Source organism: Garra rufa, chromosome 10, assembly GCF_049309525.1.
Source record: "Garra rufa chromosome 10, GarRuf1.0, whole genome shotgun sequence".
Taxonomy (NCBI): Eukaryota; Metazoa; Chordata; class Actinopteri; order Cypriniformes; family Cyprinidae; genus Garra; species Garra rufa.
In genome coordinates, this window is record NC_133370.1 from 41,368,154 (window position 1) to 41,381,191 (window position 13,038).

The following is a 13,038-nucleotide window of genomic DNA, read 5'->3' on the forward strand; positions in this document are numbered from 1 at the left end:
AGCTTCATACTGTATTTAAGGTTTGGAACATTAGGTCTTCATTTCTGACATGCTGTGTTTAAGCAATTGTGAATATGACTAAAAAGACCCATGATTTTGGTTTTGGCTAAGCTTGTATGAATAGAAAATGTATGTATTTTAGAAACATTGTAATTGACTGCATATTGTGTGAAAACAACACAATTTGTGTTAGTGGTATGGTCACATCAGACTGATGTTGTGCTAATTGTGTTTGAAAATGTGACTACAGATCGGACAAAAGGATGTTAGCAATTGAAAAAAAAAACTGTACTCAAAAATAAGTTTTAATATATAATTTTGAAAATTTACAAAATATTTTCATGGAACATAATCCTTAATATTAATGATTTTTGGCATAAAAGAAAAATAAATTATTTTGACCCATACATTTTATTGTTGGCTATTGCTACAAATATACCTGTGCTACTTAAGACTGGTTTTGTGGTCCAGGGCCACATATGATCAAGAAACTTAGAAATGCACTTGATGGCTTCTTCATGGCATTATTAGATATAGATTGGCAATACAAGCCTTAATATTGTGGTGTTCTATTTTGAATACACTGCAGTGTTTTTCGTTGAGTTTTTGTTATGAATGATTGGCAACACATATCATGTTTGTGGTGCTGTGATAGATGAGTAAATGCACAGAGAGACTTTGGCTGAGTGTTGAATGAGGAGTGCTCGTACCGGAATGGGCGTGGATGAGTTTTGGCTTTATAAACGCTGCGAATGGGCTTCAGCACGGACCTCACTTGTTGAGTGATCTCTAGGAGGACAGTCTAACGCGAACCCGACACACCTAAAGACTCCATTCGATCGGCAAATGACAACGGCAATGATGAAAGGATTTGTGCTCTTCGTTTGTTTGTTCTTCACAGTTGTTCAGTCCATCACATGCGAGGCGAACAGGATAGATGCGCGCAAAAAGCACGAAAACGACGTGGCGCACCACAGCTCTGCCATAACAACAGGTAACATGTAATATTTTAATTGAACTGAGTATAAATATAATAATTTGAGCAGCAGCCAGAGTTTGATATTCAATTTAATGTAATAATAGTTACCGTGTATAACAAAATATAAATATTTGCGTGTATCCATATATTATTTATTCTAAAAAATAGTGATATTAAATTTGAATGATTTTATATAATCATGTTAAATTATTTTAAAATATATATATACATATATATTTTAATTGAATCTAATTTTAAAAAACAAAATCTAATAATTTAACCAGCAGGCTAAAACTAAAACTAAAATTTAATATTCATTAGACTGTAATTATAGTGACTGTATGTAACGTATATAATTATATGTATCCGCATATAATTGTATTATTTAAATAACAGCAAATTATAATAATTGTATGTTATACAATTGTTGTAATTGTAATACAATATAGTAATTTAACCATTAGTCTAAAACCAACATCTAATATTATATTATAGTTTACTATAATGATATTTACAGATAATGTTACAGTTACTGTACATAATATAACGTATGTAGTTGACTCTACTATCCTTCTTTCAAGTTAAAATATTACTTTTTATAATATACTAGACAACTATATACATATAGTACCCTAACCTAAACCATTTTAATATAAATTTTACAATAATAATATATAATAAATATTATAATGTATATACTTATACATATTATATTATAAAAAGTAATCGTTTTAATTAAAATAAATTAAAATATATTAATTTATTAGTCTCAAACTATAATTTAATATTAGGTTTATATAATTATATAAATATAATATTAGGTTACTGTTGCAATTACTGTGTATAATATAATGTATACAGTTATGTATCCACAATACATTTTTTATTAAAAAAATATATATATTTCGATTTATGTAAAGATTTAATCATCAGAATTTAATTTTCATTTAGTATGACAGTTATTGTTTATAATATATTGTTGTATAGTTGTATAAATTGATAACCAGCTGATTAAATGAGTATAAGAATAGGCATATGTGACCCTGGACCAGAAAAAAAGCTTTCCATTGATGTTTGGTTGTGGACAAAATTTGGCCAAAATACAGCTATTTGAAAATCTGGAATCTGAGGGTGCAAAAAAATCTAAGTACTGAGAAAATCACCTTTAAATTTGTTCAAATGAAGTTCTTAGCAATGCATATTACTAATTACAAATCAAAAAAATACCTTTTGATATATTTACAGTAGAAAATTTACAACATATCTTCATAGAACATGATCTTATGTCCTAATCGTTTTTGGCATAAAAGAAAAATAAATAATTTTGACCCATACAATGTTTTGCTGGCTATTGCTACAAATATATCCATGCTGCTTACGACTGGTTTTGTGGTCCAGGGTCACATATAAAGTATTATTTGTATCCACTACATTTGTAATAAAATGAAAAAACATTTTACATTTACCTGATCTGCTTAACTTGAGCTTTTTATTTTCAATCCTTTTTATTTGTTTGTAAGCTGCTGTGGTTTGCAGTGTTTAAATGTTCATGTGTGTGTGTGTGTGTGTGTGTGTGTGTGTGTGTGTGTGTGTGTGTTCCGCTTGATAAAACACCTGTTTGGCCTGAATCCACTGACGAATTAAGATGTTTAGTGATTTCTGACATTTCATCGTTTACTACTGAACACATGACGTTAGATCATTCACTTGCCACCTGACGACGTGTTGCTTTTCACACGTACTGTTATCAGGCCAGTATAAACATGCTTTGCGAACACAAAGCCTTCTTTTCTTCTCTAGGATTTGCAGCTAGCGTCAACGTCACTAATGAGGCTTAAAAGAAAACCGATTTCTTAGCATTTTTCCACGCACAGTCTCACTATTCAGTAGCCTGCACTCCACAGCTCCAGTGAAAGGCTCATTATTTGCAGCAGGCGTCTCATGTGAACAGGCTGACGAGGAAAAAAACGTCCACAGTCTGTTTCAAGTGCCACCTGGGTGGAATGATAAAATGTGAACTCCCTAAAAACCACAAATGTACAAATGTGTTTGCATCTGTGCGTCCCAACAGGAGCGTGGAATCAGGAGAAGCCAAAGAGACTCTTTGCCAGGACTCGCTTTCTTTCTCAGCAGAGACATCACGTGGTGGTACGTTCCACACATCACACCGTCTCCTTAAAAGTGGACGCTAATACAACAAACCCAACATTGTTTGAATGGACGAATGCACATCTGTCCTTTTGCAAGAGCAGGAACACAATATTCCTTCTTGGAAATCGAGTTTATCCTTTTTACATTAGAAACCTAAAGTAAATACAAATGTATTAGTTGTACTTCATTCTGTTTCTCATGAAACTATGTGTCCTCTAGAGACCTAAGCCCAGGCCTGAGGCCGTTTCTCCAGCCCAGACTCCAGCGCGGCGCTGCGCCGGTCTGATGGAGAGCTGCTCCTCGCTCACTCCCTGCTGTGACCCGTGTGCTTCCTGCCACTGCAGGCTCTTCAACACGATCTGTCACTGCTGGAGAATCGGACACCTCTGCCCCAAGAAGACCTAATGACCCCAAACGCGCATGTGTATCGGTGCTTCTCAGCTGCTTTTATTTTAGGACTGCATATTGGACACCAAAAGAAAGTCATGATAAAAGATGTTGTTTGGCTAGTTTATAATCTTTCTTGAAGTTTGATTGTATCTCGTTCCAAGCTTTTAATAGACATACAAACCTCTTTTGTTAGTTTCTTGATGATGACACGTCTAATTTGACTACACTCTTAAAAATAAAGGTGCTTTAAAAGGTTCTTCACAGCGATGCCATAGAAAGTTCCACAAAGTCAAAGGTTCTTTAAAGAACCATCTCTTTGTTACCTTTTTATAATCTGTAGAACCTTCTTTCACCACAAAGAACCTTTTGTGAAACAGAAAGGTTTTTCAGATGTTCTTTATGTAACTATTTAGACAAAAAGGGTTCTTCTATGGCATTGTGAAGCACCTTTATTTTTAAGAGTGTAGCTTCTACCAAGATTACTAAAGGATTACTCCACTTCCAAAATAAAAATTTCCTGATAATTTACGTTCACATCTTTCTTTTTTCAGTCGCAAAGAAATTAAATTTTTTGAGGAAAACATTCCAGGATTTTTCTCCATATAGTGGACTTCAATGGTGCTCAACGGTATCTAGTGAAACCATTGGTTACAATCTAAAAAACGGTACAATTTATATACTTTTTAACCGCAGATGCTCAAAAGCAGTTCAATACAGTTAGGGTATGTCGAAAAACTTCCATCTCAATTTCTCCTCCAACTTTAAAATTGTCCTACATTGCTGCAGAAGTACCGAACCAGTGTTTACAAAGTGAACATGCAAAGAAGGTCAACACCCTTCAAAAAAAGGTAAAACTGTGATATAGGGCGATTTTGAAGTTGGAGGAGAAATGAGATTGAATGAGAGTTTTTCGACCCTAACTGTCTTGAGTACCCATGCGCATGGCAGAGCTAGACCAGATGAGCATTTGTAGTTAAAAAGTGTATAAATATAATTTTTTAAAAGAAAATGACAGATCGTTTCGCTAGATAAAACCCTTATTCCTTGGCTGCGATCATTTAGAGCTCTTTGAAAACTGCATTTTTAACCTTCAATCTGTTAAGCACCATTGAAGTTCACTATAGGGAAAAAAATCCTGGAATGGAGTAATCCTATCATTTGTTCACAAATACCATAGAGTTCATTCCTTTGGCATTAAAAGAATATTCCATACAACTGGCAAGATGCTGATAACCACAGAAGTGAGTTTGACTCATCTAATTTTCGTTAAAACAAGCAGAAATTGAGTTTGCTTTGTGGCACTACAGGGGAAGTGAATAAGGCCTAATTTGAAGTTTTTAAAAGCAGAAAAGCGAAGCTCTTTTATTCTTTTTCTGTTAAAATGTTTGTTTTATTAGAGCTGTGAAGCTGTTGAAATGTTTTTAATAGTCATTTAAAGTTATAGAGTTGTTAAACTGGAAATAACTGTAGACAGAAAAAGTTAGCGATTTTTTTTTTTTTTTCCCAGATTGAAGTCATCTGGAAATTAATCAACACACAACCGACTGGCTCTGTTCAATTTTTTTGTGAATTGTAAGTGTTACCCATAACGTTAGCTTTATTGAAGAAAATGAGGGACAAGTGGAGGCTTGTATGCTGTTAAAGCTGGAATATTCCTTTAACAAATAAACAGAAACAATGCTGGTTACTCTTTACAATAAGGTTTCATTTGTTAGCCACATTAACAATGAAAAATCGACTAAATCATTTATTATTCTTAATTAATGTTAATTTCAACATTTACTATTAACTTGTCTGTTGATATTATTTAGTGGACCTAAGATTAATAAATACTGTAACAACATGTTCATTAATGCATTGTCTAACTATAACTTATGGGACCTTATTGTAAAGTGTTTTTTTTCTTTCAGACTTTCAGTTGCACCTTATGTGAACCACTGTTATATAACACACATGCAGCTGTGAACCAGCAAGATTTATACCTGTGCTTTTACACACTCTCATACTGCAATGTAGCACGCCATGGATCATACATGACATTGACTGTACAGTGAATGTTTAATGTCCATATGACTTGAGTTATTCGCATTCTTTTTGCACCATGACACTATTGCGACTTGTTTGCTGAATGGAGATGTTATTACAGTTAACTCTTGTAGAATTCATGCTGGCAAAAGTGTGATTTTTGTTATTATTCTCAATACTTTTCCACTCTTGTTAAGCAAGGGGCATATACTGTTTAACTTATACAGAATTAATGTAACAGTGCCTAAAAAAGCTTTAAAGAAGACAAGTCGTTTTAGGTGCAGTAAATGTGAATCTAATGTTATACTGTGATCTTTAAGATGCTTATTTCTACTGTGATGATTCCATTGTCATGTTTCTGATTTCTACACTAAAAAAAAGACTATGTGGATGTCAAGCAGATGCTATTGTGGATGAAAAGCTTCTTTGAGAAAAGTTGTCATCATTATATATTTTTATTCACTTGTCAGGTCATATTGACTGAATATTATTAGACAAAAATTAAAAACATGTTCAATGTCCTCTCTACAAATTTCTTTGTAATAAAAAACATTTAGAACTGCATAATGGTAACTTTAATTTCCTCCATATAATATTTCATCTGAAGAGATTTGGAGAAATTCAGCATTACATCACTTTCTCACCAGTGAATGGGTGCCGTCAGATTGAGAACCCAAACAGCTGATGAAAACATCACAGTCCACAAGTAATCCACAAGCTGTTTTTAGTAATAAATACATCTGTCATTAAAACTTTTTTCAAAACTTCAAACCGTTGCTTCCAACTAAAACAATTCTTTTATCCAAAAAAAAACAAAAAATCGCTTTCTCCAGTGAAAAAGTCATCTTGTCTAAATCTGGAGAGAAATATGGACAGATCAAGCACTGTTTAGTGAAAACAGTTTAAAAGAGTTCTCAACAAATATGTCAGCGAATTTTGATGTGAGAAAATAACAGGTGATGGATTTTTATTATGGATTATTGACCAGAAGAAAGAGCTTAAAGTTAATATGCTTTAATGTCGCATTTGTTTCTTATAAATTTACAGCTTTTACAGTGATGTTTTTTATCAGCTGTTTGGACTCTCATTCTGACAGCACCCGTGCAGTAATATAATGCTAAATTTCACTATATCTGCTCCAATTAAGAAACAAACTCTACATCTTGGATGGCCTTAGGGTGAGAAAATGTTCAGCCAATTTAATTTTCTGTTTGAAATATTCCTTTAAACTCTAAAAAGCATTTACCATTTGGTTTGGTGCCAGGACTAGTAAATCTCCCTTGAATACTATTTAAGCAGAGCTTGATTAATTACAAGTTGTGGACATGAATGTGTACATTATGAAAGAGACAGTGTGTGTTGCATTATTATTAGAACCAAATGAATAAAATTCTGCAATATCGGATATACGTAGTTGACTTGTGTTGTAGAGTGCATAGCTAAAGTCAGTTAAATATAGATATAACTAAACAAGCCTAAAACTAAAATTTTAAAGAGGTGTTGATAATAAAGGATGCAAATCAAGCAGCATTTTAAGAAAATAAAATGCTTAATCAAGCATAAATAAAATCAAACTGCATTTTAAGAAAATGCAAAAAATGCATTTTTGTTGTAGCAACAGAAATAAGAACTAACAAAAAATAAGTATACTTCAAGTTTGTTTTATTTAATAAATGAAGTAAAGATCTTAGATTTTATGTTTTAAGTATGTAAGTATAGTATATGAATATCAATTTACTAGTAGTACTTGTAAGTATACTATTTACTTATGGGGACTAAATTGTCTCAGTTTTAGTTTATTAAAAGGGGTCATTGGATGTTCATTTTCCACAAGTTGATATGATTGTTTAGGGACTTAATGAGAAATCTATAACATACTTTGGTTAAAATTTCTCAATGGTATTGTAAAAAACATTATTTTTACCTTGTCAAAATCAGCCCTTTTTAGAGTGAGCTATTTTGTTGCATGTTCCTTTAAATGCTAATGAGCTCTGCTCGCCCCGCCCATCTCTGCAGTGGGATGATGAGCCGTAATGTTTACTTCAGCCACATTTAGCCACGTTTAGCTGCTTGTTAACTAGCACATTATTAAGAAAGGCCATTTGCAAAGATGCAATGTCTTGTAAGCAATGAAGGTGCTTTATAGTTTGATGTAAAAGTGAGCTTAAGAGTCTTAATTTTCTCCCAACATGAGTCACTGAGCAAGCAGTGGATTAGTTTTGTTTTTGATGGTAAAGCACCACCAAATACACACACACACACACACACACACACACACACACACACACACACACACAAAACAGAAAAGAGGGGTGGAGTGAGCAGTAGCTCATTATCGTTTAAAGAGCCATGCATCGAAAGGTGAAAAAAACGTCTTGTTTTACATCACCATTGAGGAATTTTACCCAAAATATTTTGCAGACATTTCATGAAGACCCTAAAGAATCATACCAACTTGTGGAAAATGGACATTCGATATCCCCTTTAAGGACACTGTTCTGTGGTATCTGTCTGAGCTACTCCATCTATATACAGTGCCCACCACAAATATTGGCACCCTTAGTAAACATGAACAATGGCAGCTGTGGGAATAAATCCACATAGTTTATCCTTTTGATCACAAAATTCTAACCTTTCATTGAAGTAAAACAATGGAAAGTCTCATTATGAAACAAATGTTTTTCTCTAGTTCACATTGGCCACAATTAGTGGCACCATGGGGTACTTTTTATCCCTGTTTGCACCAAACCCATATTAAACGTTTGCTGTCAAAAAGCTCTTTTTTAAATTTTTATCTGATCATAAACGCCAGTTCTGTTTGAAGCTCCAGTCGTATGTGACAACTGAATATGCTGGAGTTTGTTTTTGGATGGGCGAGCAGGATTTTTCTTGAAACTCTCCTAAACAACATGTGGTGATGTTGGGGCTGTTTGACATTTTTAGGCTTTCTGGCCCTAAAACTCAACTAATCTCTGCAAATCTCCAGCTGTGATCCTTGAAGAGTCTTTGGCCACTCAAACTCTCCTCATCATGCATTAGGACGATATAGACACAACTTCTTAATTATTTCCCTGATGGTGGAAATGGGGATTTTCAACGTTTTAAGCTCTTTTCTTACAGCCACTTTCGATTTTGTGAAGCTCAGCAGTCTTGTTCTACAGATCAGAACAATATTCTTTTTTTTTTACTCCTTTGTGGTGGATGTTTAAGGGAATTTGGCCTTTGTGTTCCTCATATTTATAATCCTGTGGAACAGGAGGTCATGGCTGGACAATTCCATGCTTCTATTACACTGGTGTGCTTAAAAATGTAAATATGAATATACTTCAGAGATATTTTACTCATAAGAATTTCTAGAGGTGCCAAACACTGTGGCCAATGTGCATTGGAAAAATTCAATTGTTTTACTTCAATGAAAGTTTAGATTTTTTTTTTTTTTTGGAGTATTTTTCTGAATAAAAGATTAAAAGAATAAATGATCCAGATTTATTTTCACAGCTGCCTTAGCTCTTATTTACCAAGGGTGCCAAAATTTGTGGAGGGCACTGTAATACCACACAAAATCTGAGGTCTGGTAAACAAAGACTCCTCTGTGTCCCTAGATTGCGGGTAAAGCATAAAAGGGACAGAGCCTTCGCTATTGCTGGTCCTAGGCTGTTGAACAGCCTCTTGGCTTATATCAGATCAAGACAGTCTTTAACTGCTTTTAAATCTTCTCTTAAAACCTTTTTTTTTTTTTTTTTCTTCAATTCTATCATGAATGTGTGGTTTGCTCTCTGTGTTTGATGTTTGTTTTGTTCAGCACTTTGGTCAATCACGCTTCTGGTGTTAAATGCACTATGTACATAAAAATGTATACTTTTCCCAAATATATTGATCAAAATACGTACAAATATAAGTCAAATATTTTGTATATCACTATAAGCCAAGTATAATTTTTGTTTATTAGTACTGAGAATTGGTCCCTAAACTAAAGTGTTACCAAGGTTTTTTTGTTTTTTTTTTAAAGGCTTGGAGAGAGACACATCAACAAAGTAAAGGAGGAAGGAACCATAAAATCCTTCTTCACTTTGCCATCTATTAATATTCCATAAACTTTTTATGAACTCTAGTTAAGTAAGTGCTCTTTGATTGTGAATATTTACAACCATCCATCCCTGATCCTTTTACAAACTACGTAATATTTAAAAATAAAGGTTCACATTAATTATCTTCAGCATGACAGAACTAGTCCATAGATCTGCCTTCCCGAGGATTATAAATTTCTGTTATGGTGTTCTTCTGCAAAAATGCACATTTAAGTTTTTATAGTGATTGTCAAGGCTCTGATCTTACATGACACTCAAAAGATCATCACTCAAAGTAAAAGGAACATTTTTGCCATTCTTCATGTCTGCAAAACCTGTCATGCATCCTGCTTTAAGGAGTAACAAGAGAACACAAGCCAAACTCAAGCCTCCCACATGCGGTCTTCATGCAGATATAACTCACTTATGTGTTTGGATACCATCACTTTATTACAGAAATATCTATGAAGCTTTTATTGGCAGGGAATCAAGTACAACGCAGAGAGCTAATGCATATTTAAGCTTACAGAGGAGGATATTAATTATTACAAGTTATCATAGGCAGATGATTAAGATCACATTTTTGAAAAGCACATCCATAACACAGTGAAGTTGTGTAGTGTCCAAACTTTTTCATCTTTATTAAACTGCTGATAAGTTTTTCGTTATATTAAAATGAATGTGGCAAATATACCTTCAAACGTCAAAGTACAGTAAAAAGTACTGAATAATAGAAATTAACTACATATACTTGTGAAATTATTTTGTGGAGCTGCTTGTTAATTAAAAACAGCTTAGTTGTTGTTTATACTCTAGTAATTAAAACAGTTATCTAATATGTAATATGTTAAAAAAAGATTAAATAAAAACACTAAAAAGATTAAATTATACCAATGTACCAATTTCTAACTTTACAAATGGAATTAGAATTTTGAACCTTTATTTTCTGTCATTAATAAAAGATTCTGTGTTCTTGGTTAAATGAAATGCTGTATATTGCAAATGTGGAATGCTTCATGTCTTCACTGAAGTCACAGCATCACTGCGGTAAACCAGACACCACTCTTTACACTGAAATTAAAGGACAAGAATCATTAGTGTTGTGAATACTCAATCTGATATAATCACATCATTATTCACATGGCGCAGCTTATTGGTTCTAGTTGCATGAGCAGCCAATGTACTTGCTGCTCAATATTTAAAAACTTAAGCCTAGTTCAGACTGCATGATTTTAGCCCCGATTTTGACTCGCCGACAGGTTTTGAGAAATCGCCGACAAATGCCCGAAATCACAGGCAAATCGGTGCTCGTTCACGCGAGTGACAATCACACAGTGTGAACTATCAAAGACGCGATCTAAGAGACACCCGTGAGATACTTGGCATGCTAAATATCTGGACCTGTCGGCGATTCAAAATCATGCCGTGTGAAAGGTGATCTGACTGAAAATCACATCGGCGATTACCTACAGCCAATGAGACAGCAACATCCAGGCCAGCGGGAAGTTGGGGGAGGAGTTACGAAGGTATAGACCACAGTATCAACAAGAATAGCTTCGGCTTCTTTTCTTTTCGCTGCAAATGAGTGCACATGCAATTTGTATGACAAGCTTCTTGCGGGGTTCCATTTTTTTTTTATAATACCAGTCTCATGTGAGAACTTGCACGCCTGACCTCGCGTTGTTTCCATGTCACTTCTCGCGTGTGTTTGGTTGTGAGACGTAGTTCGCGGACCGGGACAAAGTTGTCGGCGATTCTTCCTATTGTAAAGTCATGCAGTGTGAAACCCCCTGTCGCCGATCCATCGTGCAGTGTGAACACAGCAGCGACAGAATGCTACCCCAGATAGTCATGCAGTGTGAAAACATCTGTGACGCGATTGCTTTGAAAATCGTGCAGTCTGAACTCGGCTTTAGCCAGTGCTTGCGGTAGCAGTTGCAGCAAGCTTCAGAAATCCTCCACCTTCCCCAGCTCCACCTGTATAAATCTGCTACAGGCTGATTTTATGTATGTTCTAGTTGCACACAATAAGTTCACTATAGGAAATGCTTCGTTTAAAATTAATTATGGAATAGTTCACCCTCAAGCCATTCCAGGTTTATATGACTTTCTCCTTTCAGATAAACACAATCAGAGCTTTATAATGGCAGTGAATGGCTAGTGTTGTTTTGAAGAGCAATAAAGTCGTCCATCCATCATAAAAAGTACTCCACATAGCTCCAGGGGCTTAACAAAAGCTTTTTTAAGTGAATCGATGCATTTGTGTCAGAAAAATATCCATATTTAACACTTTATAAACCGTATTTATAAATCTGTACCTTCCACTAACTGTCGTACATGCATTCACGAGAGAGTGGCGTTCGAGTGAATAACGTAGGACATAGGCGAACGTGGTGATGAATGAGAGGTGACGAAAGTGGAAATGCAGAGAAGAGAGCAAAACAATACACCGGTTACAAATTAATAGTACAAAACGAGGACTTGTCAGAGAATTTTGAAGAGTAGGAGAAGACAGCAGAGGTTTCAGATTCTTACTTTGGAGTCGAGTGCTTGGTCTCTCTGCTCTCTCAATCTATCTACAGTGCATTCAGTGGCATTTCTCAACTGTCTCGCAAAGTTTAGTTCCCATGGCAATGTTAAGATTGTGACTAACGCTCCTTGTGAGGGGGGAAGTCCCCTCAGCTGCTCCACAGTCTGGGACTTCTGGAAAACAGAAGTCCTCTCTGGTTAGCACTCAGGGAGACCCGAGGGTAACAGTACGACCTTTTTCGCTAGGCCAGTCCTCACAGATCTCCCACTCCTCCACAACATTGCATGCCATTGAGCTCCGAAAGTAGAGTGCTGGCCATATTGCGGTAGTCCAACGATTTTATTTGGGGCTCCGGAGGAGGATCAGATGTCAATAATAGTATTGGAGGGTTCAGATGCTTTAGAGGATGAGGACTTAGCTGAGCTACCTCCTGGGAAGAATGCAAAGTCAGGGTCTGCCTCTGAAATGTCTGCTATGCTTTCCCAGGCAGCCGAGGCTTTGCTGCCTCCTCCTATCTCACTACCCTTAATGATAGGGCCAATAAGGGTTACGTGGAGATCCTCCAGGCAGAGCATGTAAGGGATTGCCCACGCTTCCCATCCCTATAAGCTTATGTAAGCTTTGCCTGCTAAGACTTACAGTGCCACTGGACAGGCAGCCTCTGCCTTGCATGCAATGGCCATCCTGCAAGTCCTTTAGGCCAAAGCAGTAAAGGAGCTGCATGAGGGTAGTTCCAAGCCAGGGTTGATGCAGGAACTATGCAAGGCAACCAACTGTACGCAGTGCGGGCCTTGGCCAAGCGATGGCCACCTTGGTAGTCCAAGAGCAATCAGCAAGGTCCTGGCTTAACCTTGCTGATATGAGGGACCCCGACAAGACTCGCTTTCTTCACACCC

At 35.7% G+C, this 13,038-nt stretch overlaps 2 protein-coding genes across 2 annotated transcripts in view; one reads left to right on the forward strand and one right to left on the reverse strand.

Moving 5' to 3' along the window:
• Nucleotides 1-761: 761 nt before the first annotated feature.
• On the forward strand, nt 762-6,112 carry asip2b (agouti signaling protein, nonagouti homolog (mouse) 2b). The gene is made up of 3 exons (XM_073848760.1): nt 762-994; nt 3,051-3,127; nt 3,350-6,112. Exons 1-3 carry the CDS (start codon nt 847-849, stop codon nt 3,533-3,535), a joined length of 411 nt encoding a protein of 136 aa, XP_073704861.1. The 5' UTR covers nt 762-846; the 3' UTR covers nt 3,536-6,112.
• Nucleotides 6,113-10,070: 3,958 nt separating this feature from the next.
• Nucleotides 10,071-13,038, reverse strand: part of LOC141344897 (uncharacterized) — a 91,300-nt gene continuing 88,332 nt past the window's right edge. Inside the window, exon 63 of the mRNA XM_073849791.1 lies at nt 10,071-10,683. Coding sequence (XP_073705892.1) covers nt 10,679-10,683 — 5 coding nt within the window. The 3' untranslated portion in view covers nt 10,071-10,678. The remainder of the gene's footprint in view (nt 10,684-13,038) is intronic.

What these genes read in the sequence shown, in the direction of transcription:
- asip2b (XM_073848760.1), top strand. Translation starts at nt 847, where the DNA reads ATGACAACGGCAATGATGAAAGGATTTGTGCTCTTCGTTTGTTTGTTC. An exon ending in CAGCTCTGCCATAACAACAG is followed by an intron (nt 995 to 3,050) that starts GTAACATGTAAT and finishes GCGTCCCAACAG; the next exon opens with GAGCGTGGAATCAGGAGAAG. An exon ending in AGCAGAGACATCACGTGGTG is followed by an intron (nt 3,128 to 3,349) that starts GTACGTTCCACA and finishes TGTGTCCTCTAG; the next exon opens with AGACCTAAGCCCAGGCCTGA.